This window comes from Larus michahellis, chromosome 15 (genome assembly GCF_964199755.1).
Source record: "Larus michahellis chromosome 15, bLarMic1.1, whole genome shotgun sequence".
Lineage (NCBI taxonomy): Eukaryota > Metazoa > Chordata > Aves > Charadriiformes > Laridae > Larus > Larus michahellis.
In genome coordinates, this window is record NC_133910.1 from 13,433,619 (window position 1) to 13,460,839 (window position 27,221).

General features: G+C 55.2%; 1 protein-coding gene across 4 annotated transcripts in view; it reads right to left on the bottom strand.

The window, feature by feature from the left end:
• Positions 1-27,221, bottom strand: part of NTNG2 (netrin G2) — a 51,775-nt gene that overhangs the window by 18,065 nt on the left and 6,489 nt on the right. For all 4 annotated transcript variants that reach the window (XM_074608321.1, XM_074608322.1, XM_074608323.1 and 1 more), the window contains exon 3: positions 9,380-10,023. In XM_074608321.1, coding sequence (XP_074464422.1) covers positions 9,380-10,023 — 644 coding nt within the window. The remainder of the gene's footprint in view (positions 1-9,379; positions 10,024-27,221) is intronic.

Consider the following 27,221-nt stretch of genomic DNA (forward strand, 5'->3'; position numbering starts at 1 on the left):
CGCTCTGGGCCCAGCCTGAATCGGAGCAACAGCGTCTGGGAAATGCAGCTCTCCGCCCTCTCATCGCTGGTGGGAGCGGGGGGACGGGAACCAGCTGCAGGATGCAGCCTTCAAATCCAGCCGAGGGGGAGTTTAAGAGCCCCAGGGGAGGGGGGTAAAAGAAGGCAGGGCCTGGCATTGCCCTTGTTTTCTCTGAAGTCCGGGACGATGTGGAGGCACATGTCCTTGACCCCACCAGTCCCGAGTGGAGACATCAGCTCTGCCCGCGGGATGGGGTGTATGCTCATGGCCATCCCCAGCCACTGCCTGTAGGGGTGATGGGGCACTGCTCTTCCCAGGGGAGACCCTCGCTTCCTAATTGGTGTAAACAAGGAAACTTAACAAGAAAGCAGAGGCAGCCGGTCACCCTGCCTGCCTGCGCCCGGGTCACTTATATTTCTCACTGTTCAGCCCTTCGCCACTGTGCAAAAGTTTTGTTATCCAAAGGATCCATTTTACCGGGGAATTGCTTTCTGAATTCGACCTTTGAGGCTCATCAATCTAAGCAGAGAACTATAACCCCAGCGAGCTGACCCTGCAACACAGCACTTTTCAGCCCAATCAATCAGGCTGCATTATTTAATAGCGAACAGCCAAGCGCCGTCAGCCAGCCCCGATTGCCAACCCCATTTTGTGCAAAGGTTTCTGCATCCAGGCCTCCCTGCTGCTCGCGGCTCGGCTTTAACCCCTTCTTCAGGCTTCTCTGCCTCCTCCTCCTCCGGGCCCGCAGCCCAAGGACGTGTGCTCGCCAATGGTCTGTGCACGACGTCTTTCCCCAGCCAAGATCCAGCTGGTGGAGACCGGAGTAAATGACATTAGCCCGGTCCCCTGGGCGGGAGCCGCTAGTCCTGCTTGCCTCGGCTCATCTTCCTCGGGCGGCCAGCCATCGCAGGAAAGAGAGGATGAAGGGAAAGGTTAGGAGCTACTTAGCAATGAGGCTTAAAGAGCAGCAGTGGGGCAGACACCTGTGCTGTGTCCTGCAGAAGGCAGCGATGGCCCCGCTCCAGTCCCGGGGCTGCTCCAGCAAAGTGCTGGTTGCAATATGGTCTCTTTGGCTCCGGAGGAGACCTGAAGAGCTGGGAGCGTTTCTCCTCTCTAGCTCATGGGTCAAGGCTAGCGGTGACGCTGCTGTTTCTCGGTGAGCATTCAGAGCTCACACAGGATTCAGCCGTGGTGGGGCACAGCCTGGAGGAGCGCAGCCCCAGCGGGAGGTACAGCACCCACAGGCACCCACCGTGGCCTGGGGACACCCAAGTCCGGGGCTGGGCTGTTCACAGGTGTGCACGCAACTGCATTTTGCATTAAATAGAAACTGGCTCACACCATTCCCAGCAAAAGTGGCCGGAGCGACGTGTGGTCCAAGATGTTGCCGTTTGCACAAAAGGGTATTTAAGAGTTTATTTTAGTGGAGGTCGTTCAGCTGCTGCCTTCCCTCAGAGTGGTGCAGTGTGGTCAGACGCTGCCAATGCCTCCACCAGGGAACATCTCGGAGCTTGGAGTGCCAAGGAAAGTTTACAGGAAAGTGTCCTTTTTTTCTTTTTCTTTACAGCCATAAAGAACAGTTTGCCATCCCTGCATTTCTCCAAGTCAGCATCCTGGAGGTCACAGCAGCGAGCGGTTGGAGAGGCGTCTGGTGCCAAGCCCGTGTGCGAGGGAAGGAGATGCCCGTGCGCAGGCTTCGGAAGGGGGTGCAGGCGGGGGTGGGTGCCGCAAACCTGCAGGAGCTGTGCTGGGAGTGGGAAAGCAGCCACTGCCCCTGAGCTTTCCTTAATAGTGACTTCTGAAATAATTTTAAGAAGCCACCCCAGCCCTTTGCTTTCCTTCCAAGGATCCTTATGTCTTTTACAACCTCTTTTCTTTCCATAACCCCACTTTGCAGAGCAGGGAATTAAGGCAGAGAAAGGCAGAGGCACTTCTTCATCCCTCTCCCTCCCCATGGGGCTGAGCCAGCCTTGGGGTGCCAGCACCCCCAGCTCAGGCCTGACGGGGGTTCCTGGAGGAACCGCTTGCCAGGTGGAGACCCAGAGATCTGCTCCACCCCCATGCACCTCTCACCCAGCTCCCACCGTGGCCCAATCCTGCCTTGCCCCAAGCTCCTTAAAATAGAGCCTGGGTGAAGACATGGGGCAACAGAAGTCCACTACAGTGGACTTCTCTCCAAGTCTCCTTCCAGTCCAGCCTGTGGTCTCTTCTCCACCTTGTGCTTGCCATGAGGATGCCACTGCACGGCTGCATGGCCCTAGGGATGCTGTGGTCCCCTCCTGGCTGCATGGCCTCAGGGATGCTGTGGTCTCCTCCTGCTGGCTCCCAGGCCACCGGGCTCCTGCTTTCCCCCCACCACCGCCTTGGCAGTGGTACCCCCCTGCTCCCTTTCTGCTCGCCTGAGCTGGGTTGGGGAGCGCAGTGCACGGCAGAGAGCTGCTAATGACTGCCATCCGAAGGAAGGCTTATGATAGCTTTCCCCTGAATTGTTTGCTCTCACTGTAATTGATGAGCCTTTAATGAGTCTCATGGGACGATGTGTTTGAAGGGAGCTCTTTCCTCTCTGTCCCTGAGGAAAACGATGTTTCAACTGATCTCAGCTCTCGGGGAAACATGAATAACTCTTCTCCATCTTTCTATTGTCATCCCCAGCCGTTGCTCGCAGCACGCTCCGGCAGCTGCCTGGCCATGACTTACCCACTTTTTACCTGCTTCTTTGCAACTGTTTTGGCAGCTCAGCAAAAGCAGGGAGCAAATCTTTTGGGCAAAGCGTAACGGGCGCTGAGCTTGGATTGTTTCTGGCCCATCTGTGCATGTAGAAGCAGGTAAAAATAACTTCTAATGGCTGGGCCGTGGAAGAAGCACCATCCCTTTGTGGCGAGCAGTTATATTAGCATTCGCCTTGCTGGGAGATCGCTCCGGCAGAGGTTCACTACTGCCAGTGGCCGGAGCTGGGCTGAAAGGGCTGAAGAAGTGGTGGCTCATTCATGCCAGGAGCAGGGCTGGGAGCGAAACTGAGCCTGCGGTCCAGGGGCCGAAGGGGGAGGAAAAGCCATTTTACTGCATTGTTTCTTTTTAAGCAGGGAAAGAGGCTTCTGGGTTTCACTGCTTTTTGCAGAGCCAAAACACTGAAAAAAAAACAACCCCTGGGTTAGGTCAGAGGGACACGTTGTGAGAGCTTTTTCTTCCCTTGCGGGTTCTCACTTTTGGTTGTGTGGTAGGGATGGATGAGCCCTCCCGGCGGGGAGGAACCCTCCTCGCTGCCCTTCGAAATGATTTGAGGTTTGGGTTGCAAAGACAAGACAATTTAAAAGATGCCAAAGTGGAGCGCACGTTAGCTGGCTGTTCCCATTCGAGAGGCTATTTATTTTAAATAAGTTGACACTCACCAGCTGTCAGGATCCTGCTGACTGGTGGAACATTATTTACATTCAAAGCTGTCTTAAAAAGCAAACACGAAACCAAACTTCCCCATTAGGGGGTCGGGCAACAGAAGGGAGGAAGGGTGAAGAGGACATCACAGGGATAGGTGAACATAAATATTTGCAGAGTAATGTGTATAAATGCTCTTGGTCTTTCTCCTGGAATGCAATAATGTCTGCAATTGAGTTCATTGGCCAAATTGAATTTGGGCTCCTGTAGAAGTCTCTTTATATTAAGTGCTTTAACATACATCACCTTCTCAGTCTATCGATGAAATTCTATTATCCGCTCAGGGCCGGACGCAACTCGGCAACAAAATCGGAGGGGAAATAAAAACCTTCACAAACCGAAGCCGGGAGCAGGTAATAGGACCTTGGGCATCCGTCTCCGGCTATTGACAAAGTGTCACGAGTGTCTGGGGGAAGGAGGAGCTCTCTGGCTTTCTCGCTAGCTCCCTCCCTCCCACTCAGCAAGTTTCTCCTCCATCTTGCTGCAGTGGGAGTATAAACCTTTACGAGACTCAAGGAAAACCAAGCAAACAGTTGCTGGGCATTAACTTAATTTAACTATATGACCAAGAGCAAGATTTTGCTCGAACTCAAGCTAATTCCAGCCTGGAGGAATGCCAGGGAAATTCAGCCATCCAGCTCTCGGGGGCTGCCCAGCACGGAGGCGAGGACGGGCCGAGGAATGCGGTGCAGGGTTGGTGCAGACTTGGCCGTCCTTGACACGAGGATGCTGTTACCTCCTGGGACCCGAAGCCGGGCTGCCAGGAGCTGCGGGGGAAGGAGCGGGGCCAGGCGCAGGCGGTGCTCACCCTGGGTTTTGGGGCCTTCCCAAAGCTGCTGAGCGTGGGCGGAGGCTGGCTGCAGGGGCGTTGGGCTAGTTCTTGGGGGATGTTTGGGTGATCCTGTGGCTTTTTTGGGGGGGGATGCTCCAGCACTGGGGCTGGGCAAGCTCAGCTGGGTAAGCTCACGCTCTCAGAGACGATTTACCCCAGTCCCTGCCTGTCCCCCCTGGGGAAGCTGCGGTGGTGCAGCTGGCAGGTCGCACCCTCAGGGAAAGACGCTTAATGGGGGCACTGGTCATTACACAAACTCTAAGACCCTCAACAAGAGGCTGTCCCATGGACCAAACCTGCTGCTTTCCTCCCTTCTAGAGAGAGCTTTGTTGGAGAAGTCAAGATCGACCGGAGGCTCTCCAACAACTTCACCAACAGAACCAGAAGAAGGAATGTCCAAGCAGGGCAAAGCAGCCTGGGGGCAACAGGGACGCGCTTTGCACTGGCACCCCCAGTTCGAGCTGAGCTACATCACAGGAGAAGTGTGCTGAGCTGCCGTCATTGCACTGGCCTGAGGGACAGAACAGGAGGCAGCAGCAGGCTGAACAGGAATTGCTTCATGTCTAACAAACAGCAACGCAACACCTCAAAAGTCACCAAGAATGTAGAAAAATGTATCCCTTGCATGTGGGTACCATTGACAATTAACCAGCTTGATTTATTGGAGGAGGTGCTTTGGGGGATGGCCTTGATCCTCCAGGTCTGGAGCGCCTGATCCTGGCTGTTGGCACCAGGATAGTGGCTGGGCAAATTCATTCTGCTCTGCTAGCGCAAACTCTTCACTCCAAGTCACGTGGAGAGCAAAGCCTCCCCGAGAGCATCGGTGCATGGCACCGACAACCGCACAAGGGGAAGGCAGGGATCAAGGCAGGGGAGCGCAGAGGGCCTTTCCCTTCAATTCTTTTGTGTAAGCAAAAGAGAAGCCAAAGAAACCCTCAGAAAAGCAACTGGTGAAGAGAGGAAAGGAAACGCCGTTACAAAACTGGAAACCTCATCTTCTTGTTGGAGCCTTTTTGGCTCGAGCAAAGCCCGAGCTGAGGCACTGCTACACGGAGCTGCTCGGTGGTGGGTATTGCCTGCCTTCCTCCAGGGACTGCTCGTTACTGGCAGGACAGACAGACAGAAGAGCGTGCACTGGGGCAGGGGAGGACCAAAGAGAGAAATCTTAATAATCAGCCTAAAATTGATTCGCTTCTGCTCAATCTGATTTCTCCTAACTGGATCCACATGTCCTGGCCATGGCACATTAACTTCAATTATGGCTTATTAATGTCTCTGTGATGGATCGTGCCCTGCTGAGCACTGTGGTGACTGACGTTATGAAGGGGAAAAAATTACTCCAGAGAGACACGGTGTGTAATGGAAAGAGAACCACCGGCTTTCATTGCGCCCACTGTCAGTCCTGACAGCCAGGAAAGCTCATTCACCCATTCCCGAGAAGACGACCGAGCCCGTTGCTGCACCAAGGAGAAAACTAGGTGGTGAATAGAGATCTGCGGGGAGAAGACTTTCCGCTTCCCTTCCCCACCTGGCTGGCAGGAGCACAGGCACACAGGCCAAGGGCTTGCTTGTGTCTATTCCTGTCTTGAGTCCTCTGCATCTCCAGTTACTCTGCAGATCAATAGGGACAGGATGGAAGAAGAAGAAAAAAAAAAAGAAAGACAAGAAAAAGATACCAAGAAGAAAGAGAGTAAAAATAAACTGCCAGCCATGAACGGAGAAACGGACCTGACTGAGGTTGTGGGAGTAGGAGATGCAGACGGAGCGAGCAGAGGGGACCCTGAAGCACCAGCCTATTGCACCAAAACCGGGAAGGGAGCCATGGCCCTCAGGATTCACCAGACCCTCTGGAGATCCTGGCAAACTCTCGAACCCCCTCAGTCCATCTGGCCTACAGGAGGAGAGAAGGCAGCAAACTCCTTCCCCTTCTCTCCGTGGCCTTTGCTCCATCTCTTTGCTTTTCCCAAAAGCTCTGGGAGATCGTGGTGAAGGCTCTTCCTTGGTGGGAGGCAGAGGGGGCACAGGCGATGCCACGCGCTCCAGTGGCACACACTGCTCCTCCGATGCCACACACCGCGGCCGGGCACTGCTCCTCCGACCTCCCGGGGCTGCTCACATCTGTAAGTCACGGGCTCCTCTGCTCTCCTGGTGGGATTTTTCTGGCTGCTTTTTGCCTTTGAGCATTCAGTTCTTTACAATCACCTTCCCTCTCATTTTCCACGACCCCTGTAGTGGATCCCTAACGCCACCCCCCATTTTATCTAGGCACTTTCCTCCTGTTCCTTGAACATGATCGTGCCCATGTCCTGGAAGAGGCACGGTGTGCCCCCAGCCCTGCCCGCCCTGCCTCCCCCCTTCCCTGCGCAGCGCTCCTGTCAGGCTCACATTGATTTCTCCTGTCTTCCTCTCAATAACCCACCCCTTGTTGAGCCACACACAAGATTTAATTTGGTTTTAGTCCCTGCACCGTAACTGGCTTTGCTTACAGCTGGAATTAGATTGCTTTCCAGTGAAAAAACCTGCTTGCTGGGACCGGAATAATCACAGGAGCAGAGTTAATTCACATGAAGCTTCTCCACCTTACACACCACTTATCCACAGCTCCTCAGCCGGCCGTTCTGCCCTCCCCTGTGCCCATCGGTGCTGGAAGGGTCAGCCCAGGACAGGCATTGATGTCGTGATGTCGTCCTCGTCCAGGATGAGCATCCCCTTCTTCTGGGGACTGTCTCAGCGAGCAGGGACAGCTGGGGAGAGCTGTGCAAACCTGGGTCTTGCTGTAGCTCAGGACTTGGAGTTTGGGCTGGAAAAAGCAGATTTTTAGAGTTTTCTTTGTCCCTGGCCAAGGAAAAGCCCTCTCCTCCCAGAGGCCCTGCTGCATCGGAGCAGCGGCTGTGGGGCAGCTCTCGGCAAGCGGAGCCAAGGGGGGAGCGGAGGCGAGCGGAGCCGCTGCTCTGCAGCAGCCACGGGCAGGCGGCCACGCCGGCAGCGCGCCAGCGCTGGGGGGGCCGCCAGGAATCGGCCAACAAACCCTGACCCGTCTGGTTCTGGCCCCAGCAGAAAAAAAAGCAGCATTGCAGCTTCCACCGGGCGTTCGCAGCCCGACCCTCCTGCGTCAGCGCTGTGGATTCTCGGATGTCTCGCAGGGGTTGTGTCCCACCCCCCCGCCTCCTCCCAGGGGTGTTTGAAGGGGCTTTCCTCCCCTGCCCTAGTTACCTCTTTTCACAAAGTTTGTAGGGATTTTATCTCTTGCAGAAATTTCTGCTGCTATTAAATGGTATTGAATTTGGACAGTGAGTTCAAAACACACTGGGGGACTGGTGGGGGGGAGGAAGACCGCTGACAGCCAGCAAGGCGCTGGTTTGTGGAGAATCCCCCCAGCACGGCCAGAATTCAGAAGTACTGAAGTGGCACGTCCTGCAGAAGCCAGGCAGAAAAGGTAACAGCCTCTGGGGAGGAAGGCATTCATGGGGCACCGACAGTATTTCAACACGTGCCTCAAAGCATCAGGTCCCCTGAAGCTGCTGTAGGTGCAAAGTCCTTGGTTACCTGCACCGTTACCTCCGTGCTTGGAAGCCGAAGGTCGTTGCACAAGGGCATCAGACATTTAATCTTAATTTACCACTTTCTGAGCTGAAAACTCTGTGTCCCTGTTTCAGCCCCAGAGTCGAACCAGCCCGAATAAATTGATGCACCAGCTCCAACCCTTCGTGCCAGCCGCCCCGCTCGGCGTGGCCTTTGGCTGGGAACTGATCCCTGTGGCTTTGCCACCGCTGTCACTAACACCAAGCGTCCCTGCTGGCAGCCTGGGGTGCGGGGGGCAGGACTGGCTGTGTCTGGGTGGAGGGGAAGGCAACGTGCTGGCCTTTCCTCTCCCCTGTTCCTGCTTTCCTTTCACCCTCTTTCCTTTGCTATTTTGCCCTGTCCTGAGCGTTTTAGGACCGTGGATGTTTAGTACACCTGGCAATGCTTCCTATGGCCAGGGGTGAAACGTCTCTCTGCACATATTTATACAGAAGCAAAATGCATCGAAACCCAAAATCCCGCCCGAGCTCCCCAGGGCTCCTCCCTGAGCAATCCTGGCAGTGGGCGCCCCGACACGCTGCCAGCCGAGCCAAGAGGCACCGTGGCTCATCCCAGCCAGGCCACCAAGCGCCTCTGCCCACTGCTGCCCTCACCGCTGCCTCCTGCCGCCCCCCGCCAGAGCAAAGGGCTCTCCCGTCCCTCGCTGCAGCTTCCTTCCCCTTGGAGCCCGTTCAAAGCCAGCCTCGGTGGCACCTGCAAAACTTTTTTTGCTTGCACGTCTCAGAAGCAAATGGTTTGGAACCGAGACAAACGGCTCCTCTGTCGCTGTGGTGATTCTTGTTAGCGCGGGGTGGGTGATGGGGAGATATTTTTCCCCTCTCGCCTGAAAGTCTCGCACAAGCTGAATCCACAAGCTGGATGGGAAATTAGCCATCTCGGCATTTTTCCACCTTACTTTGCTTTTTTGGTTGATGTCATAACATAACATATGGCATCGTACAGAGAAATGAAAAACAAAAACCCGGAGAAACAAACCCCCTCCTGCCTTCCCCTGCCCCAGGTCTGTCGGGGGGTTTACCCTCACCCAAAACGTCATCTGCCGGAGCTGGGGCTGCTCCGGGGGTGCAGGACTGACGTGGGATGGCCCATCCTGCTTCTACTGGAAGCGAGCTGGACTTTAGTGGGGCGAGCATCATTCCTCACCCCACCAGATACACTACTGTCACCCCTGGGATTTTTGGGCAGAAGCTGCCCGTGTTTGCACAGCTGGGGACGGGGCACCGGAGGGAACTCGGACCCCGACCATCCATCCAAGCCATGTCCCAGCTCCCCCCACACCAGCTCCGGGAGGACACAGCCCTTCTCTCAGACACAGCCATGGAGGTGCCCCGGCCATTCTCTGCAAGGACACATCTGTTTCGTTACCGATGCTGCCCTGCCCGGGGAGAGAGGGTATTACAGGGAGAAACACTGATAATCTTATCGGTCGACAGAAACGCTGATGGCTTAGTTTTCTAGCAGTAACCCTCTTCTCATCCCTCTGAGAAGAGGCGCCCAAAGAAACACAGTTACCTGCCGGTGACTTCAATGTTGGAGACGGCATAGAAGTACTTGTACAAGTTCTCCCGCTGCACGTAGGTGCCCCCCAAGGCCGGTCTCAGCAGTCTCATCCGCAAGTCGGTCACGGTGAAGAAGTCCTTGAGCCCTTTGGCGCTCTCCAGCCGGGTGTACAAGTTGTCCATGTTCTTGAGGTCGGGGCCAGCAAAAATGGCAAAGCGGTCCCTCACCTCAAACCGGACGGTCTTCTCTTTTTTGGAGCCCGCCCAGCGGGAATACTCCTCTGTGCAGAGGACCCTGTTGGCACTGGTGGTGGAGAGGTCCCGGACCCTCCGTGCTGGCATGCTGAAGGCCTCCATGCAGTCATCTGCGTAATATTGGTACGGGTGCCAAGTCCTCCCATTGTCCAGCGACTTCTCCAGCATCATGATGGTGGGCCGGCCGTACTCGAAGGTTATCACGATGTCATCTGTCAGCTCTATGCTCTTGTTCCAGGACAACGTGATGTTGGCCAGCAGCGGCTCCGGGTACCGGCGCCACGTCACGCTCTGCCAGTACGTGGCCAGCCCTTCGTCCTCGCTGTCGAACATGAGTTTGGGCGGGTGGGCCAGGTCCGGGTTGGAGGCATCGCACTCATCGCTGCACAGGTACGGGTTCTCCTGGAACAACAACAATGGTCACGAGAGAAGGCGGCAATGGCTGGGCATCGCGTGGGCATCGCAGGCAGGCAGACGAGCTTGCAACATTATGGGGCCCTGGTTTTAGCTGCTCGTGTCAAATATTACCTGCTGGGCTGCACTGGAGTTTGCTGGGGGTTTGGCTCTGGGTGATGCTGTTTCTGAGCATGAATTTAAGACAGAAAGAGGTGGCTTTGCTTTGCTACAAGAACAGCTGAGCTGTTCCCTTTGACAGGCCCTTTGGGAAAGAGCCTTTCAGTTTGGCACGGGGGCAGTTCTCATAGAGTTTTCGTTCCCTGAGATGGTCTCTGAGAAACTTCACTTAAGCTTGGCCGAGTTACAAGCCTACAGAAAGCTGCGCCCACCCCTGCTCCCTTGCGAAAACCGAATGGCTGAAATCCCCGAAGCACATCCATGCCTCTGATGGCTCCTGATGCCAAATGGGCTGGGGACACACTGTCACCCCAGCGCCTCGGAGCACAGCTGGAGGAGGGAAAACAGATTTCCTCATCTCCGAGCTGGGGCAGGACTGGGCAGTAGCAGAGAGAGCAGAGATTTGTGCTCCTGCTGTCTCTGCTGTCCCCAGGACTGCACCCTGGCCTTGGGGACAAGCAGAGTTGCTCTGGGTGCACCTGCTCAGCCCAATGCGATGACCATTGCTGGTCACCCCGCAGTTCAACCCACCCGAACTAACCAGAGCCTGAGCCGACAGGGAAGGAACCAGGGAGGGAACGGGCAGCTCTGTGCCCACCTGCCAGTGCCCAGAAGGAACCCAGGACTCCCACAAGCCTAAACCCATGGCAAATAGAAGGGACTGTCACCTAACGTCTGTCTTTGCAGAAGCTGAGTTACGTAGCTGTGCCTGGCAGTCCTGCTGCCTGCGGGACAGGCGCTTCCCAAGCCGCGCTGCCTTCCCCAGGTGCAGGCAGGAGGTGTCACCGTCCTCGCCCAGCCGCAGGGACCGTGGAGGGAAGGATGGTTCATCCCATCCAGGCGACAATGTCCGCTGCTACGTCACTCGCCTGCAGGCCTGGGCAATGGGAGAAAAGGTCCAGCCATCCAATTTTGCCCACAAGTGAGCACGGCCAAGCTTGCATGTTTTGCAGGGGACAGGCATGCGCCCACACGTGCTGAACTGCATTAAGGGCGTATTGTCAAGGTCACGCACCAAATGTTGACGTTTTGGAGGCGAGCATCAGGGTTAGTCGTGCCAATGGGTTTATTGCTCAAGCATACACGTGTTAAAGCCCATCATTACAAGCTGGGGTCTCTCTGGCCCTGCAGCCCCTGCCTCCGGAGTGTGTGGGTCAGACCTGCCTTGGGGATGACGTGGGGCTGTGCGATAGTGGGTACCATCCACAAAAAAACTCTGCAACACACTGCAAATCTTTTTTGCATATGAAGCGTCTCTTCGCTGTCGCTTTACTTCCCTCTCGGACTCAAAGTCCAGAGGATGGGGGAGGGAGAGGGATTGGTAGGACAGCGGGCTCTGCTGCGGTGGGACCCTCGTCAGGGAGGCAGAGCCACCTGGCAGAGGAGGAGGTCATAAAGCAGCTGGAGCTGCTCAGAGGTGATGGCTGGAGGCGAGGACCCTGCTGGGGTGTGAGGTCTGACCCTCCCGAGCACAGCGGACTTGCAAGGTAAGACCGAGCCGGGTTTTGTGGTTTGGTTTGTGAACGCTTTGCGCGTGGTTGGGAGTCGGTGAAGGTTCTGTGTGCGGGGGGCAGCGTGCAGGGGGGACCTCCTGCAGCACTGGGGCTGTGCCGGGGGGCAGGGTGCTGCTGCTCCTACCCGGGGGTCAAAGAAAGGGGGTGTGGGGCCGGGGTCTGTGCAGGCTGGTTGTGTCCCAGGGCTGGGAGAGCCCCGCTGTGAGCCTGGGAAGAGGCTGCTCCTGTGTCCGTGGCGCTGGGGACTGATCCCGCACCATGGGCTTGCTTTGACCTGGGAATCTGTTGGAGTCTCAGTGCTTGTGACCTGCTTTAGGGTGCCATGTGGGCAAAACAGAGGAGGGGATCTGGCTTGCACAAATGGATGCTCTTGGGTGCAAAGTGTAGCTGTTGCTTTGAAGGTGGAAAACAGCATGTAACGTGAGGTGCTTTGGAAAATCTGGGCTCTTCCACCTCGAGTTGGGCAGCCAAAAGTCCTGGGAGGTACTTAGACCTTCTCCGCTTTGTGTCTGTAAAATGGGCCTTTGGTGCCTCCCCGCAGCTCGGAGACACACGCTGAACGCGAGCAACTGTTTGCACAGCGAGTGGAGGCCACAGCGCCGAGGAGCCTAGAAAAGCTCAGGAGGACATAAATAATTCCGTCTTCTGAGCAGCGTGTGAGTAGCACGCTGTAAATAACGCAGAAGGCTGCTCCGCCAGCAGCGGGGATAAAACAAAACAGCGAGCAGCTGATCTGTACGTGAGCACCGGGCTCCTTTGCAGGGGCTGCGGTGGGGGCCTTGGGGAGAAAAGGGGACACTCCTGTAAATAAAGCATGTCTTGTCGTGTGTGTGCGCGCGGCTGCCAGGGAAAGCAGCAGAAGGCGGTTGGTAAAATGGGGCAAAACTCCTACTGTTTTCAACATTGTCTTGCTGTCAGACACGCATCTGCCCGACGGTAAAGCCATGAGTGCCGTGCTGGGATTTGCTCCTCCCATTACAGCCTTAACATGGGCGACGCGGGGCTTTTGCCATCTCTGCGTGCGCTGGGAGGAAGGGCTGCAGCCGGAGCCCATCCCCGGAGCAGGAAGGCTACTAAATGAATGCTTTGGTTGATGTTTTAAAAGCAAACGGCTATAGTTTCATTATTTTTTCACTTGCAGCTGTGCCAGTTGAGCAAGGGAAATCAATGGAGTGCCCTCAGGCCTGCTCGGGTGGGTCAGGACGAGGGGTGAGGGCACCTGCCCAGGAGGTCCCCACTCCTCTCCCAAAGAGGAGGAGATGCCCCGAGCAAGGGGAGATGCCAGCCGGGGTGCGGCAGGGCTCTGAGCCACGCTGGGGGGTCCTTTCCTGCTGCAGTGCGCTGTTCTGGAGCGGGGATTAAAAAAACCTGAGATATTGACATATTTAATATGCTCTCCTGACTCGTCACGTTCAGAAGAATTGTTTACCTCTGCTAATGAGACACAGCTTCCTGCTGGGGGATGTAGCTGCCTCTTAGCGCAGCTTTACAGTGGTAAAAGAAAAAGGAAGAAAAATCCCCATCAGCTGAAGCGCTGGGGGTCTGAGCACGCTTCCTGTGCTGAGGCAACATATTGTGTTGCAGTATGGTCCTACTGCCAATGTGGCCATACAGATGGCTTAATAGGATGGTCCTGAAAAGACCATCCCGGAGGTCCATTTTCACCTCGCGCCTGAAGGAGGGTGCAGCAGTGCAGCGTCTCGGTGGGCTCGGGTGGGGACCCAGCTTGAGGTGGCAGCAGAAAGCTCCCCAATAACCCCCCCTTGCTACTCAGAGCAGCTCTATACGAGCAGGAGCCTGCGTGCACGGAGCCGTCCTGCCAAGAGTACTCTTTCTGCGTGGCTTCCTTTCCTTGTGTGCGGCAGCCATTGGGGCTGCCAAAGCCCTCGAGCCAGTGTAAAATGAATCTCCACTGAGTATTTGCTGCTAGGGCTGTCCCCAGCATGGCCACAGTGGCCAGCTTCACCTTCAGGGCTAGGGATGATGCTCCTACCAAGGTGTTCTTTGGAGGCTTCCTTAAGCAGTGGCCAAATTACACAAGGGAAGGACTCTGTGACCAAGCTGCGGTAAGAAAACATTACCCAGACCAGTACGGGGTGGCCAGGGTGGGAGGCGGGACAGGTTTCCCAGAACACTGAGGGAAGCAACTGAGTCTGACAAGCGTGATCCCCCTCCCGGTGTCCCGTCTGGAGGGACAGAGCTGGCCAGGCATGTCCCTGGCAGCGGTCAAGAGCAGGAAGAAGCGGAGCCAGAGCTCTGCCTGTCTCCCATATGCTCATCCCAGAGATGAGGGAATGGGGGTGCACAATCCTTGATGGCTCCTGTACATCCCAGCCGGGAAGCATGCTCAGCTCAGCAGGCAGCAAAGACCTCTTTAACCACCCTGATGCTCTGGGGCGGCACGTGGCTCGAGATCTGTGTGGTTGTAACATGGCAAACGCAAAAATAACCTCTAAGTGACAGTGCTGGAAGGTGGGGGAGAGCCTCAAAAGCCACCAAGCGAGTCACGTCACTATGGCTTCCTCTGCTAAAATGAAGTGTTCCTTTTTGGTTTTAGGTTTATTGAATTGTCCTTCCTCCACGGGATGCTCAATGCATTTTCTGCTGGTGGGGTGGTTTGAAGTCAGGCGGGAGGGCAGGGGGGAGCGGAAACAGATGGCCATACTTTGGCTGCTCCGTTGGTCCTGGTAAGATCAGTTATAGCGCTGTTGAAACAATTCCAGGTATTATTTTTGAATATGGTTTCCTCCTCCGAGCTGTGCGTCCTCCAAAGAATCTGTCCAAAGTCTCAAGATATTTACGTCTTCAATCTAAAAGTCAGAATGCATTAGCCAGGCAAACTTGGTCTCAGCGATCTTAAAATAAACCAGTTCACTTTGAGTCTCACGCTATTAAATCAGTCGTGAGTGTCCTCACGGCAACTAGATGTTGCAGGTTTCCAGCTCTCCAGCATGCTCTTCTGGTTGCTCATTTCTCGAGGGTGTACCAACGAGCACTGCCACCTTGCTTAGCCCCGGCTCAGCCCAAAGGAGCAAAACCCCAGGGCCAAACTGCAAAGGCCTTGTTGAGGACAAGTTGTCCTAACAAATGGCATCGCAGCAATATTGTGCCTCCAGGGAGCAAATCGTAGAATGGTTTGGGTTGGAAGGGACCTTTAAAGGCCATCTAGTCCAACGCCCTGCAATGAGCATCTTCAACTAGATGAGGTTCATCTAGAGCCCCATCCAATCTGACCTTGAATGTTTCCAGGGATGGAGCATGACAACCTCTCTGGGCAACCCGTGCCAGTGTTTCACCACCTTCATCATAAAAAGAAAAATTCTTCCTAACATCTGGTCTAAATCTACCCTCTTTTAGTTTAATACCATTACTCCTTGTCCAATCGCAACAGGCCCTGATAAAAAGTTTGTCCCCATCTTTCTTATAATCTGGAGCCTTCTCTTCTCCAGGCTGAACCCCCCCAGCTCTCTCAGCCTGTCCCCACAGCAGAGGGGCTCCAGCCCTCCCAGCATCTCCGGGGCCTCCCCTGGCCCCGCTCCAACAGCTCCGTGTCCCTCTGCTGTTGGTGCCCCGGGGCTGGAGGCAGCGCTGCAGGGGGGGCTTGCCTGAGCGGAGCAAAGGGGCAGAATCCCCCCCTCGCCCTGCTGGGGATGCAGCCCAGGGTGCGAGGGCTTTCTGGGCTGCCAGCGCACGTTGCCGGCTCATGGCTGGCTTTTCATCCCCCAGTACCCTCAGCTCCTCCTCGGCAGGGCTGCTCTCCAGCCCTTCATCCCCAGCCTGTGCTGATTCCAGGGGTTGCGCAGACCCAGTGCAGGACCCTGCACTTGGCCTTGGTGAACCTCCTGAGGTTCCCACGAGCCTGTTTCTCAGGCTGGAAATGTGTCCCGGTCCCAGTGACTGCAGGTCCAGCTCTTGGGTTTCACCTCCTCTCGGTGCCTGGGGTCAACGCTGGGCAGAAATGCTGCAAAAGGGACTTTCTGAAGGTGACAGCAGGGACTGGCTCCTTGAGGAGGATTTCTTAAGAAACAAGGTATCGCTCTGACAAGGCATGATGACAGGGATCCGGGATGCTGCAGTGAAGCTGCTCCCCACCTTGCTGGGGAGGGAGGGAGCGGGGGAAAACAGACGCAATAAAAGGCCCCGGTTTTACAAAGCCCAGCTGGTTTCCAGGGCTCTTAATGAGCGCACAAAGTTGTTTTGCTTTTTTTTTCCTGGCAGATAATGCCATTTTTAAGCCTCATAGCATAAAATTATATTTTTTTGTAGGTGAAATTACTTGATTAATCATTAAGCAGTTGAATATTTTAAACAAACTAGACATCTGTTGTGAACGGTGAAAGCTGCACAGAGATAAAACTGCAGCTTTTAGGAGATCTCCATGCCAAAGGGAAGCTGGAAAGTGATTACAACAATGAGCTGCACAATGAAGAAAAATAATAATAATAATAATGATTATGATGATAATAATAATGGGAAAAAATCCCAAGATTTGAGCAAGGAAAAATAAGTGGACGATGTGAAAATTTATACTGCTTGGCCAAGGGTGCTCATCACAGCTGTCACAACCTGGTGTGACTGGTTTAACGGTGTCTTGGCCCAGGGACCCCCCTGGGGTTGCTGTGCTCTCAGGGGTCTCTTCTGCTTGATGAAACTGCGTTGTTTAAGCCAAGGCTTCTGCTAAAACCTAGGTCACCCTGGAATCAACTTGTTTTTAATTACAGTCAGTTTCCTAATAAGAGTAATGGCAAGGTCTCATCAAGTTAGACTAGTTTTGGAAATCCAGACTGTGTATTTTTTTTTAGTTGTGGGGTAAAATTCTTCCTATCTTACAGGAAGATTTTATCAAAGGGGAAAAAAGTTAAATGTTTTTCTTTGGCACAAAGGTCTATGCTCTTGGTTGGGTTTCTCTTGAGTCCTTTCTCCTGTCGAGGGTTTTTTCCCCAAGAACTGCCTCTCAAACTGAACCAGAGAGCTCTCAGACCTTGGGTGTCTCCAGGCTCTTCTGCAAGCACTGACGATGGTTGGGACTGGGGGAGGTTTGATCTCCCCCTCCACAGCCTAAAGGGCCTGGAGGGCCGCGTCTGGCTCCCTTGACACGAGGAGGTTCTTCCTGCAGACTCTGAAATGAGAGATCTGCTTAACAACCAGGCTCCTGGCGCAGACAGGAGAAGGTCTGGTGCCCGCTGAAGGCTGTCCCTCCTAGTGCCGATAGCAGCCACCACCATGCGCCACCTCTGCAGGAGGTGGAGGAGACGTGGGTGAGGAGGGGCTGCATGGTGCTGCCCCTCTTATCTCTAGGTATTCGTCAAGTTTTCCGTAGCGGCCCAAGGAATTCAGGGGAAAAAACATCCCTGTGCAGAAGCAGGGGTGAGTTGGGCAGTTGCTCGAGTGATTTCAGTGGGGCAGGTGGTGGCACGAAAACCTCCTTCCCTTCTTCTCAGGAGCACTCATGGCTGAGGAGTCCTCAGTCTGGACCTCCACCCAGGGCAGGACAATCCCCTCCTTAGTGCCCGCCCCATCCAGCCGTGGTGCTTAACAAGCATCCCAAGGTCCTTCTGCTTCTTGCAGGACATCCTGCCTTTGATTTTGTGCTTAAATCTTAGCCGAGGAGGTTCGCAACATCCCTACACTGTCTTCCGTGGCAGCAAAGTCCTTAAACTCCTATCAAATTTCCTCCAGATCCTGCAAAACAACCGCATCGGCAAAATCCTCATGTGCACCTGATCCCTCCTGCCCTGCTGTGGGACCGGTGCCACCGCGGGTGTCCTGGGCCTCCCCTGCCCTGAACAACCTGTCTGTCACGGGGAGGGCTGATGGCCGTGGGAGACGGGGGTCCCCAATCCGCAGAGGGGAGCGGGGGCCAGCCCGCTCCATCCCTGCCACTCCCACAGATGCTCTGGCACACGTTCCCCACTAAGTTTTATTTTCTCCCCTTCCCTTTCCCCGTCCAGCACCAAGTTGGATCCGTTTGCTCAGGAGGCTGCAGGATAAAGCTGAAATGATCGTCTCGGCCTGTTTGCTTTTTTGCTTTCCTGCTTCTTTACGCTCAGCCGAGTTCCCCCAGTTCATGCTGGGACTGAGCTGTGAAGCTTTGCTTCACCTCCATCCCCTGCTCCGGCTCCCCTGGCTCTGCCGGGGCTTTGCAGGGATCTCCGTCCTCATCCCGGCCGGGCTGCGGGTTCGCCCCGGTGCAGGGAAGGTGTTGTCCCTGACCTGGTCCCTGTGACAACCACCTTTATCCTCCCCACTGATACTGAGTTAAATCTGTTTTCTGCAGCAAAAATTTTTAACAAGGGCCACAGTGAGCGATACACGTTTCAGGAAGGTTCCTTGGCTTTTCTTCCACTAACCGCTCCAGGACGCGATGCTCTGTCCCAAACAGAATCGCGTTTACCCGGGAGAAAACGCAGGCTCGTCCTAACGTCATTAACGGGATATTTTTACTCTTGCTGCTTCTGACCTGAGGGGTCAACTGCTCTATCTGGATTTATGAAAAGATAAGGTGATTTTATGATCAAAAATAACATTTGTGGGTAATTAAATCTCATGCTTCAGGGCATAAACCATAACCTGCCCATGGCCAGGATGGGACTCCCAGAGAACTGGAAATACTCTCTGACAATTAATTTTTGCTCTATTCATGGGCTGGGAGGGATCAGAGGGGTGAAACAACCATAATTAATTTACAGCGATTATTTCCAACAGCTGGCAAGTGGCATAACTCGCCGGCAGAGATGGCTGGGAGCAGGGAGATAATTGAGGAGAAATAAGAGGCCCCTCTCGAGCCAAACAGCCGCGCACCAGCCCTTCCCCGTGAGCCCGGGTGAAGGTCCGTGCCGTCCCCGGTCGGTGCCCCAGGGACAGGGGGGGACACCGGGAGCCATGGGGGGCCACACAGAGCTCCCTGGCCGGGCTCCGCTCCTCTTGCACTAATTACCCCATCGCCCATGCCCAAGCAGCCTTTCCCCGCGGCACGGCTGGGGCTCAGATCCGTCACACGTCTCGGAAACAGCTTTGCCTGCGCCGTTTTGGGGTGTCTGTCAGTGCAGGGAGGGGTCCCCCATGGGCCAGCACCGCAGCATCGGGCTGTGGAGACGCTGGGGGTGCTCTGAATGCAAAATGCGCCTTTTTGAAATGATGTCTTTAATAGCTTTCTTCAAGATGCTATGTTTCCGCCTATTTTTTAAAAATACCACTTTGGTCAAGCTCTCTGTGTTTTGGATAACCAGAAGCTGTCTCGCGTGGCAGAAGATACAGTTTTCCCAGGGGCTGTCTGCACGGCTGCTGCCCGAGAGCCGCTCGGGGGCTTGGGAATGCTCCGGCAAACCCCTCGTCCCCACACCCCGCAGGCGTCGCTCCCTCCTTCGTGGTAGCCCCCCAAAGAGATGGTTTTAAATGGCCTGTACGTGTAGGCAGGTTCTGGCAAGGTTTGGTGAGGGGTTATTTCGCAGCTTCACCTCTGCAGGGGAAGGGCAGCCCCGAGCGGGAGGCAGGGAGCCTGCGGGGATGGGATGGGTTGGGGTGCTCAGGGTGGGCCGGTGGGGTGGTTTCTCGCTCGTGTGCCCTTCCTTCACCACCTCCCCCCCCAGCCATCTACAAGGGGCTCTTATTAGGGCAGAGACAGCAAAAAGGGAGAAACCGGTCCTCGCTAACAAGCTGTTTGCTGTTTATGAGCAGGTAAAGGCAGAGCTGGAATGAATTATTAATAGGGTGGAAATGGGGTCCCTCCACAGATCTGCTGCTAATTCTGGCTCAGCTGAATGTCACTCCCTCTGTCTCCCCCCTGGCCGCGGTTTGGGGGATTGATTGCTCCTCCGCTTCCTTCCCCTTCCTCCCGGATCGGAGGTTGTCCAAGCGCAAGGTCACCCCTCGGCATGGGCATTAGGACACGCTTTGCCTGCGTGTGGGATTCGGGAGAGCGTGAGTCAGCAGAAACCGGCACCGGCTCTTTGCGAGGACACGCCGGGACGCGCTCAGCGAGACATTTTCCTTTGCTTTTTGCCTCTTCCCTTTGGCCTGAAGCAGATACTCATTCACTGAGCAGTGCGCCGCTTGTTCAAGGCTCTCGGGCTCCCTTGGGCCCGTCTCTCTGCTGGAGAAGAGATTCAACCCCTACTCGCGGCTGCTCTTCCCCTTCCCCCTCCAGCCTGCTTCTGAATTCGAGAAGCATCTCATACGTATTTCATCTTAGCTCAGCGCTGTGCCCTTCTCCCCACCAGCCGTGGGGAAACATCGCAGCGACAGACAGGGTAGTGTGGTGGCTGCACAACATCCCATCTCCAGATGGGGAAACTGAGGCAGGGAGGGATTTCAGGGGCAGGACTGGGCTTCACTGGGAGCATCGGAGGCTCCACCTTTCTGAAGACCAAGCTCCCCCAGGCACCTACAGCTGCGCCAAGCAGTGGCTTCTTCACCCAATCTTGATGTGAGGGTCAAGACAAAGAATGAGGGTCAAGGAAATCTCTGCTCTCTGTCTCTGAAACTCTCCCCCTAGTCTCTGTAGTACCTCCATGAAAAGGGTCTGAACCGATCTTTGCACCGCAGATGATACAACCTCTGCAGGAGGCTGACATCCAGGCGGGGAGCATCCTCTCCGCAAAGGGAGGACTTGGAGGGGGATACTGCCCGTCACGCACAGGGACCGTCCCAAGTCACCTCTCCACCTTTGTAGCGCAGCCGGCACCGCTTGTGCACCACACAAATCCCTTCACGCCCACTCTGGCTAAGCCAGGACCGGTCAGAAAATCTGGTGAATTTTAACCTCCTGACTGAAATCAGCCCTGTCCAGACGTGACCTCTCCAAGAAGGGCCCCGAGCATGCTGTTTGCAGGGTGACCTCGGGGCAGTACTTCATTTCCAAAGCCCCGGGGTGGCTGGGCAGCCACTCGGCTTCTGCTGCCGGATCCGCTGCCCGGCACCTTGTCCTGAAAAACGTGTGTGCAGACCATTTGTGGGCGACACAAGGGTTAACGCCGCTTGGAAAATTCCACTCCTAAGCAGATAATCTCGTCTGTGCTGGGCACACACATGCACCGCCCGCAGCCCGGCCTCCCATGGAATAATTTTTGAGCGGCTCTTTCTTTGTGAACTGCTAATCCCCCGGTGAGCCGCTCTAGCCCCGTCCCTCCTGGCGCCCTGGGCTCACCTCCGCGCTCACCTCCCCGCCGGAGCTGCACCCCTGCGACCGCTCCTTTCGCGAATTTGTGGATTACGGAGTGACCTAGAGCCCGAGACTGGAAGCTGATGAAGCAGACACCCCTCAGCCACCAACCGTGGACACACGTTCAAAGACACAGGGATTTAATCCCATTGACTGCTTTTTAGCTTGTCTCCAAACCTGGACTTTCTGTACCCAAGAGTTGCAAGCTTTGCTCTTCCCAGGGCACTTCCCTGAAACTTGTCTATGAATTAAGCTGCTTGGATCCTGCCCCATCCCTTCGCTGCCAGATTATTAAACCCTTGTGTCTTGCTACGGAGATGTATCCGTGGCCGCAGCCCCTACCAGCAGGAGCACAGCGGCAGCGACCTGTGTGCTGGGCTCCGAGTGCATTATTGATTCAGGACTAAGAAAATGCTTAGGAAGTAGGAAAAGTGTCCTGCTCTCTAAAAGCTTGTGCGCCTTGTAAGCTCAATACATGCAGCCTTTGCAGAGAGGCTCGCTACGCCGCTATTAATATTTTATTCTGTAAGAGAGGCCCTGATAGTTTGAATGGGGGAGGGCAGGAGGCGGAGGCTGGGGGTGGGAAAGGGGAGGGAGCGGAGGCTGGGGGTGGGAAAGGGGAGGGAGCGGAGGCTCTGCCGTGGTCCTCAGATGGAGATGCAGATCTTCCCCACAGCCTTGGCGGGGGGAGCGCGGTTGGGTGGTGGATACCCCGGCACCCTCCCCCGGCCTCCCATCAGGGCTCCCGTGGCTGCTGCGCGGAGCGCTCCGCTCTTGCTGGTGCATGCGAAGCAGTTGGCTGCTTTACGCCCTATTTTAACGGTAACGTTACAGCAGGTGCCTGTTGGTGGCCGGGATGGTGCCGTGCTCAACCCGAAACCTGCCCTGGCTGCTGCGGGGGGCAGTCCCCGAGGGCAGGACTGCCGTCCTCTCCTTTAGAGGGCTCCCCTACACCCTTTCAATGGCAGCACCATGGAGCTGAAGCAGCCAACTTGTCCAGGGGATGGGGGCTCACAAAGCCTTTGGCTGGGGGTAAAAACCAGTTGGAGCTGTGCTAGTTCTCCATTTGGGATATTGCCTCAAAAAAGGGATGTGGAGGTGCCGAGGGCAGGACTGGGACACAGTGGTGGCAGCATCCACATGGAGCTCAGCGTTGGAGGAGCAGAGACCCATTGCCCATGTTGGTCCTGGGCTATGGGCTCATGGTGGGTGACTGCGCTGCCCGCTCGGGCACCCATCACCGCGCTGCTCTGATCACACACTGGCACTCGCCTTCCCAGGCGACTTGGCGGAGGTTGGAGTCGTGGTGTCGCACGTGGAGCTGCTCCGGGGAGGGGAGGCCGCTGCGTTAGTTGTTTCTGCAGAGATGTGAGTGGGTGGGAGCCGGCTGGGCTGTGACCCAACCTGGGGGCTCTGTATCGCTGCACACCTGAGCCCACGGAGCTCCTGGTCTGGGGACAGCTGACAAGCGGAGAAACGGCCATGGAGCCAAAAGCCACAGGTTTCCCTAAGCCCGCCTGCTCACGGCGCGGAGCAGATGTGCGGAGGCGCCAGTGCCAAACGCTGGAGCAAGCACAAGTTGGGGCAGTGGAACACGGTGGGTGCGGGGTCAGTGCTGCCGTGTGCGCCCTCTGTGGGGGCTGGTGACCCTGCCTGAAAGATGAGGGGACTTGCGGGGAGACCTCACAGGACCTGTCTGAGGCTGCAGGGGATGGGACGTCTGCCTGTGGAGAAGGCTGGAAGCTCAAACTGCCGTTTGCTGGTGGGTCCTAGCCAGGGCTTTGCAGGCATCACCTTCTCCCCCTAGACATCTCCTGGGTGGTCATCAAGGAGCGCTTTGCAGTGCATAGAGGAAAAAGCCCCTTTGGAGTTTTCCAGCACAGGCACCTGCGCGCTGCGTCCAACGGCCCAGGCAGTGCCTGGGGCACATGGAGCACTGCAGGTGGGTGCCCAAGGAGGTGGATGCCTTAGAGAGCAGCAGCGGTGCTCACACCAGCTCGGTGGAGAACTCCCGCTAAGCAGGTCAGCAACAGCCCACACGTGCATAATAACTCCAGCAAGTCAGAAATTCAGGCTCTGCTAGCCAAGCATTGCCGAGCTGGTGTTGCTCATGCTTGATGGAGCTCATCATCTAGGTCAGAGGAGGAATTCATTAAGCTTGGGGACCCCCCGGCCATCGCTGCGTTGCCGGAAGCTCTGTGCTCTGCTGAGCCACTTGTGCCATGGGCTTTTGTGGGCTTGTGCCGTGGGGTTTTGGCGTTCCTTGGTCATGTTTCCATTTTGGGTTCTCCAAAACCATGGGGTAAACCACATGGAGAGCTTGGGTGGTCCCTGTTGAGGGCATCAGGATTGCTTGCTTGCTGCTGCGCTGCCCCAGAGTGTAACCATGGGGGAAGAGGTGCCCATCCAGCGCCATAGGTGATTTTACAACCCCACTTCTGCAGCTGGCTGCCCCTTGCTGCTGCAGACGCCCCGGCTGTTGCTGCGTGCAGCGCTGCAGCCAAGCCCTCAGCATGCAGCGCTGTGGGAGCGGAAAGCGGGGCGGTTTGGGTTGTTTTGCAGAGGTGATTTTCAGACGGATCACTGAATGGCTCCGACCGCCCACGGCTCTGCAGCTGGTAGTGCTGCTGCAAGGGGACAAGAGGGGATGTGGCTGTCACTCGTGCGGGACAACGGGCAGGGTCATGGGGCTGGGACAGCCTAAACCCCACGCTTCAAAATTCTGATGGTAAAAAGATTGTGTCTGGGGTCTGAAACTGTACTGGGGCTCAACTATGGTTGAAACCGGACTTTCCCTTAGGGAAACCAGAGTGTGGTAGGACAGCGCTCCTTCCCACTCAGACTGTCTTGTCTGTAGGGAGAATCCCTTTGAAAGTTTATGGGGATCGTATCCATGCTATAGAATACAATATGGACTTGAAAAATAAATAGGAAGGACTTCCCTGAATCCCTTCAGCTTCAAAAGTTGCTTATGGAAAACTCGTACATGGAGCTGGCGTATGAGCGAGTGTAAGAGCTGCTGTAAGAGCTGCTCTCCCGGATCTGGCCGCGCTCCCCAGCAAGTCTTTGGAGTCAGTTCTCTCCAGCTTTTCCCATCTGGACGCTGTTCCCTTTGAAGAGCAAAGCTTTGCTTAAAAGCAGTTTACTCTTCCCCATTTCTTTCAAGATGGGGGTAAACTTTCTGCTCACTGTACCAATTAAATCTACTTGACAGCTTGATTTTTATCGCTGTGTCTCTTCCATCGGCAAGTGGAAATGATCCTTGTTAGGGCAGCAGCATCCCACTTTACAACAAGATGAATCCCGAACTGGGCGTTTAAGGAAATTGCTGCGGACTGTGAGGGGAAATCCCGTTTGCTCAGCACTCTCTAATTTAAAGCTGAATTGTATTCTTTCGTTTTCTGTAAAGCCTCTGCTTTTATAACACCGAGATCCTGCCGCACTCCGGAGTAGCCTCTGTGGTAGGAGAGGAGCAGCGTGTAATTTGCTGAGCATCTAATAACGTGCAATCCAAGGGTCTGGCCCCAAGGGCATGGAGCCGTTGATCTTGACTTCAAATAGTGTTCTCTGCAGCAGCCCCGACGCTGAGAAGTGACTGCGGGTGGGAATAAAACCGACAGGCCCCAGCCTTTTCTCCCACGCTCGAAAGCAATGTCGCGACCGGTGCAAGGGGTGGATGAGGGAAACCTTCATCCAGATGGAAATGGCAGCAGTTGCCTTTTCCAGGCTCTCCTCAAAGGAAAGGGGAGTGTTTTCCAGGTGTTAATTTAAGGTACTGGAGGGTTCAAGGGAGAAGGGGGGCTGTTAGCACTTTACGGATGTGGAAAGAAAGACGCGGCTTTCCATCCCCACAACCCTGACCGAGATGTCCCCGGCAATTTGACAGCGGAGGGAGGATTTCTTGTGCTGCTGGATTTTGGCATAAAAGCAAAGTAATTGTCCCCAATGCCACATAGGTCCCGTAAGGAAGAGCAAAGGGGAGCTCTGACTCCCAGCCCTCTGCCAAGGCCAAGGACGGGTTTGCAGCCAACTCTGGGGAGCGCTGGTTTATTCAAGGAGGAGGCAGAAACATCTACTTTTCTGGGACAGGATTTTCCATTTGACTTGTATATGGGCTCCGCTCAGCCCAAAGGCTGCCCGTGAATCCCGGGGCAGTCGCAAGGCTGAGGACCCCTCGCGCTTTGTCCCCCTGGGTCCCCTCTCTGAAAGGCGGCACCTCCCTGCGAGGGGTGGGCTGGGGGCTTTGCCTCTGCTCGGGGTACCAGAAGGGATGGACCCATCCTTTAGTCACCAGATCGTGCTGCATCTTTAAAAAGGCTCTTGAAAGAGCATCTCTGAAGCAACTCCATTTTCCTTCTTTCTTTTACAAACTTTGACTTTAGTTTAAACCATCTCCAAATGCACAATCCTTTGTTTGCACCTAAACGGGCGTATGAAGGTATGGTTGGGTAGAGTTGTATGACACGGACTAAGAATGTAGAGAAAATGGTTTCTGTGCCCAAAAGTTTTTCTGCATTTCCAATTTTAGCACCTGGTCTACTAAGAGAAATAGTTCTTTAGTACAAGCCTTATAACCACAGGTCATTCAGAAAAGTTTAGCTAAGAATTAAACTAAACATCAAATTTGGCTGAATGTGTAATGAATAAATAAAGCCTTTTCCTTTCATGTACCTGTGCCAAAATCAACAAGCTCTATTAGCACATGAAACACTGCTGACGCCAAATAAAAATACCCCTGACCCATCAATATGGGCTAAGAGCTCGGCCCGGCATCAAAGAGCGGTGTCTGAACAAGAAATACTGTCTCCACACCTCCGGGGGGAAAGAAAGGGCCCCGATCCCAGGGGCGAGCTGGGCTCCCTGTGCCGCCAGTGGGGTGCGTGGGGCTCTCGCCGGGGTGTCAAGAGGCAGCAAAGCCGTTTGTGACGGCCGCTGGCTCACAGGGAGTCTGCTCCGGACACCCCTCCTGGATGCCCCACCTTGCTAGGAGGATTTGGAAACCCCTTGAGCTGCAAACCTGTTTGGAGCAGGGTCCGTGGCTTTGGTGCTTGCTTGCTGCCCGCCACCCACCCCACCCGTAAACTGCCCACAAAACCTGCATAATTTTTTTTTATCATGTGTGCTAAACACCAATGCTCGAAAGTGAATTTCTCCGAGGTCCCTGCACGGTGTCAAAGAAGTGCTTCAGCATCTCAGAACATCCTACTACCTGGGAGCGCCCTGTCAGCTGTGCCCTCCTCCTCCTCCTCCCCGGGAGGGTGGGATGACGAAGTAACGTCGCGTCTCCCCTCTGCCCCACGCAGCCCGTGCAGCTTTGCCGTTCCCCAGCCCTGCCTGTCCTGCAAACCCCCTCACGTGAAATCTGCATTCAGCCGCCCCGGGCCGTGTCCTGGATGTGACCTTTGAAGTCTCACCCTTCCCTCGGCATCCTTGGTTAAAAGATCCATTCCCTATTAGTCTCCAGCCACGCTTTTAGATTCATTCAGGCTTTTATTTACTTATCCATCTGTCTTCCTGCTCCCACCGCTCCCCCTGCCCTGCCAGGAGGGAAAGTACAATTCATTTTTCAGGTGACCCTGCCAGAAAGGCATTGACATGAACAGGAGAAGGTTCAGAAACTGTGGAAAAAAGCAAAACCCACGACTTTAACAAGTAGCAAAACGCTTCCCAACCAGAAGGGAGCAGCCAGATGTGACTCGAATTGCTGTAGAGTGGAAAGGACAATCCTCCCAATAATTCCTGCGGTCCCCCGGGCGCCTCCTTTTGCAGAACTCTCTGCGAGTGCTGCTCGAAGTTGGTACACCCGTAGTGTGTGATGCTGCGGGCTGTGCGATGCCTCCTCGGTACCAGTGCAGCCGCGTAGGAAACGCTCCCTGTCCTACAGGGCCCTGACTTTCACCAGGAGTCCCCCCCTCTGCCTGCCCGCAGCCATGCCCCGTGCGGGGACACCGTCCACCTCCCTCTTGTCCGGCTGCCTTGAGCAGGGAGGGATGTTTGCCTGTCTTTAATTTTGATTTCAGTTGTCCGAGCAGCGCAGGCGTCCTGCCAGGCTGTGCTTAATTCTGAATAACGTCAGTTTAACTGCACGGACAGTCCCCTGCTGTTTTGAAAGACACCTAAGAAAGCAATATAGTCACCGTAAGAACTTCTCTGCTGGAAAGCCAGGCTCCTGTGAGAACACACCTGTTACATAAAAATAATTAAAACCTGAAAAGAAAGGATAACAGGGCGTTGAAAGGCATCTGAGCAGTCGAGGAGCCGCGCAGGGTTCGTGCGAGCACCAGCCCTCCCCGCTCGGAGGCTGTAACGATCGGTGGGCAGCAACATTGATTTTTTGCCCAGCGCTTCCTCTG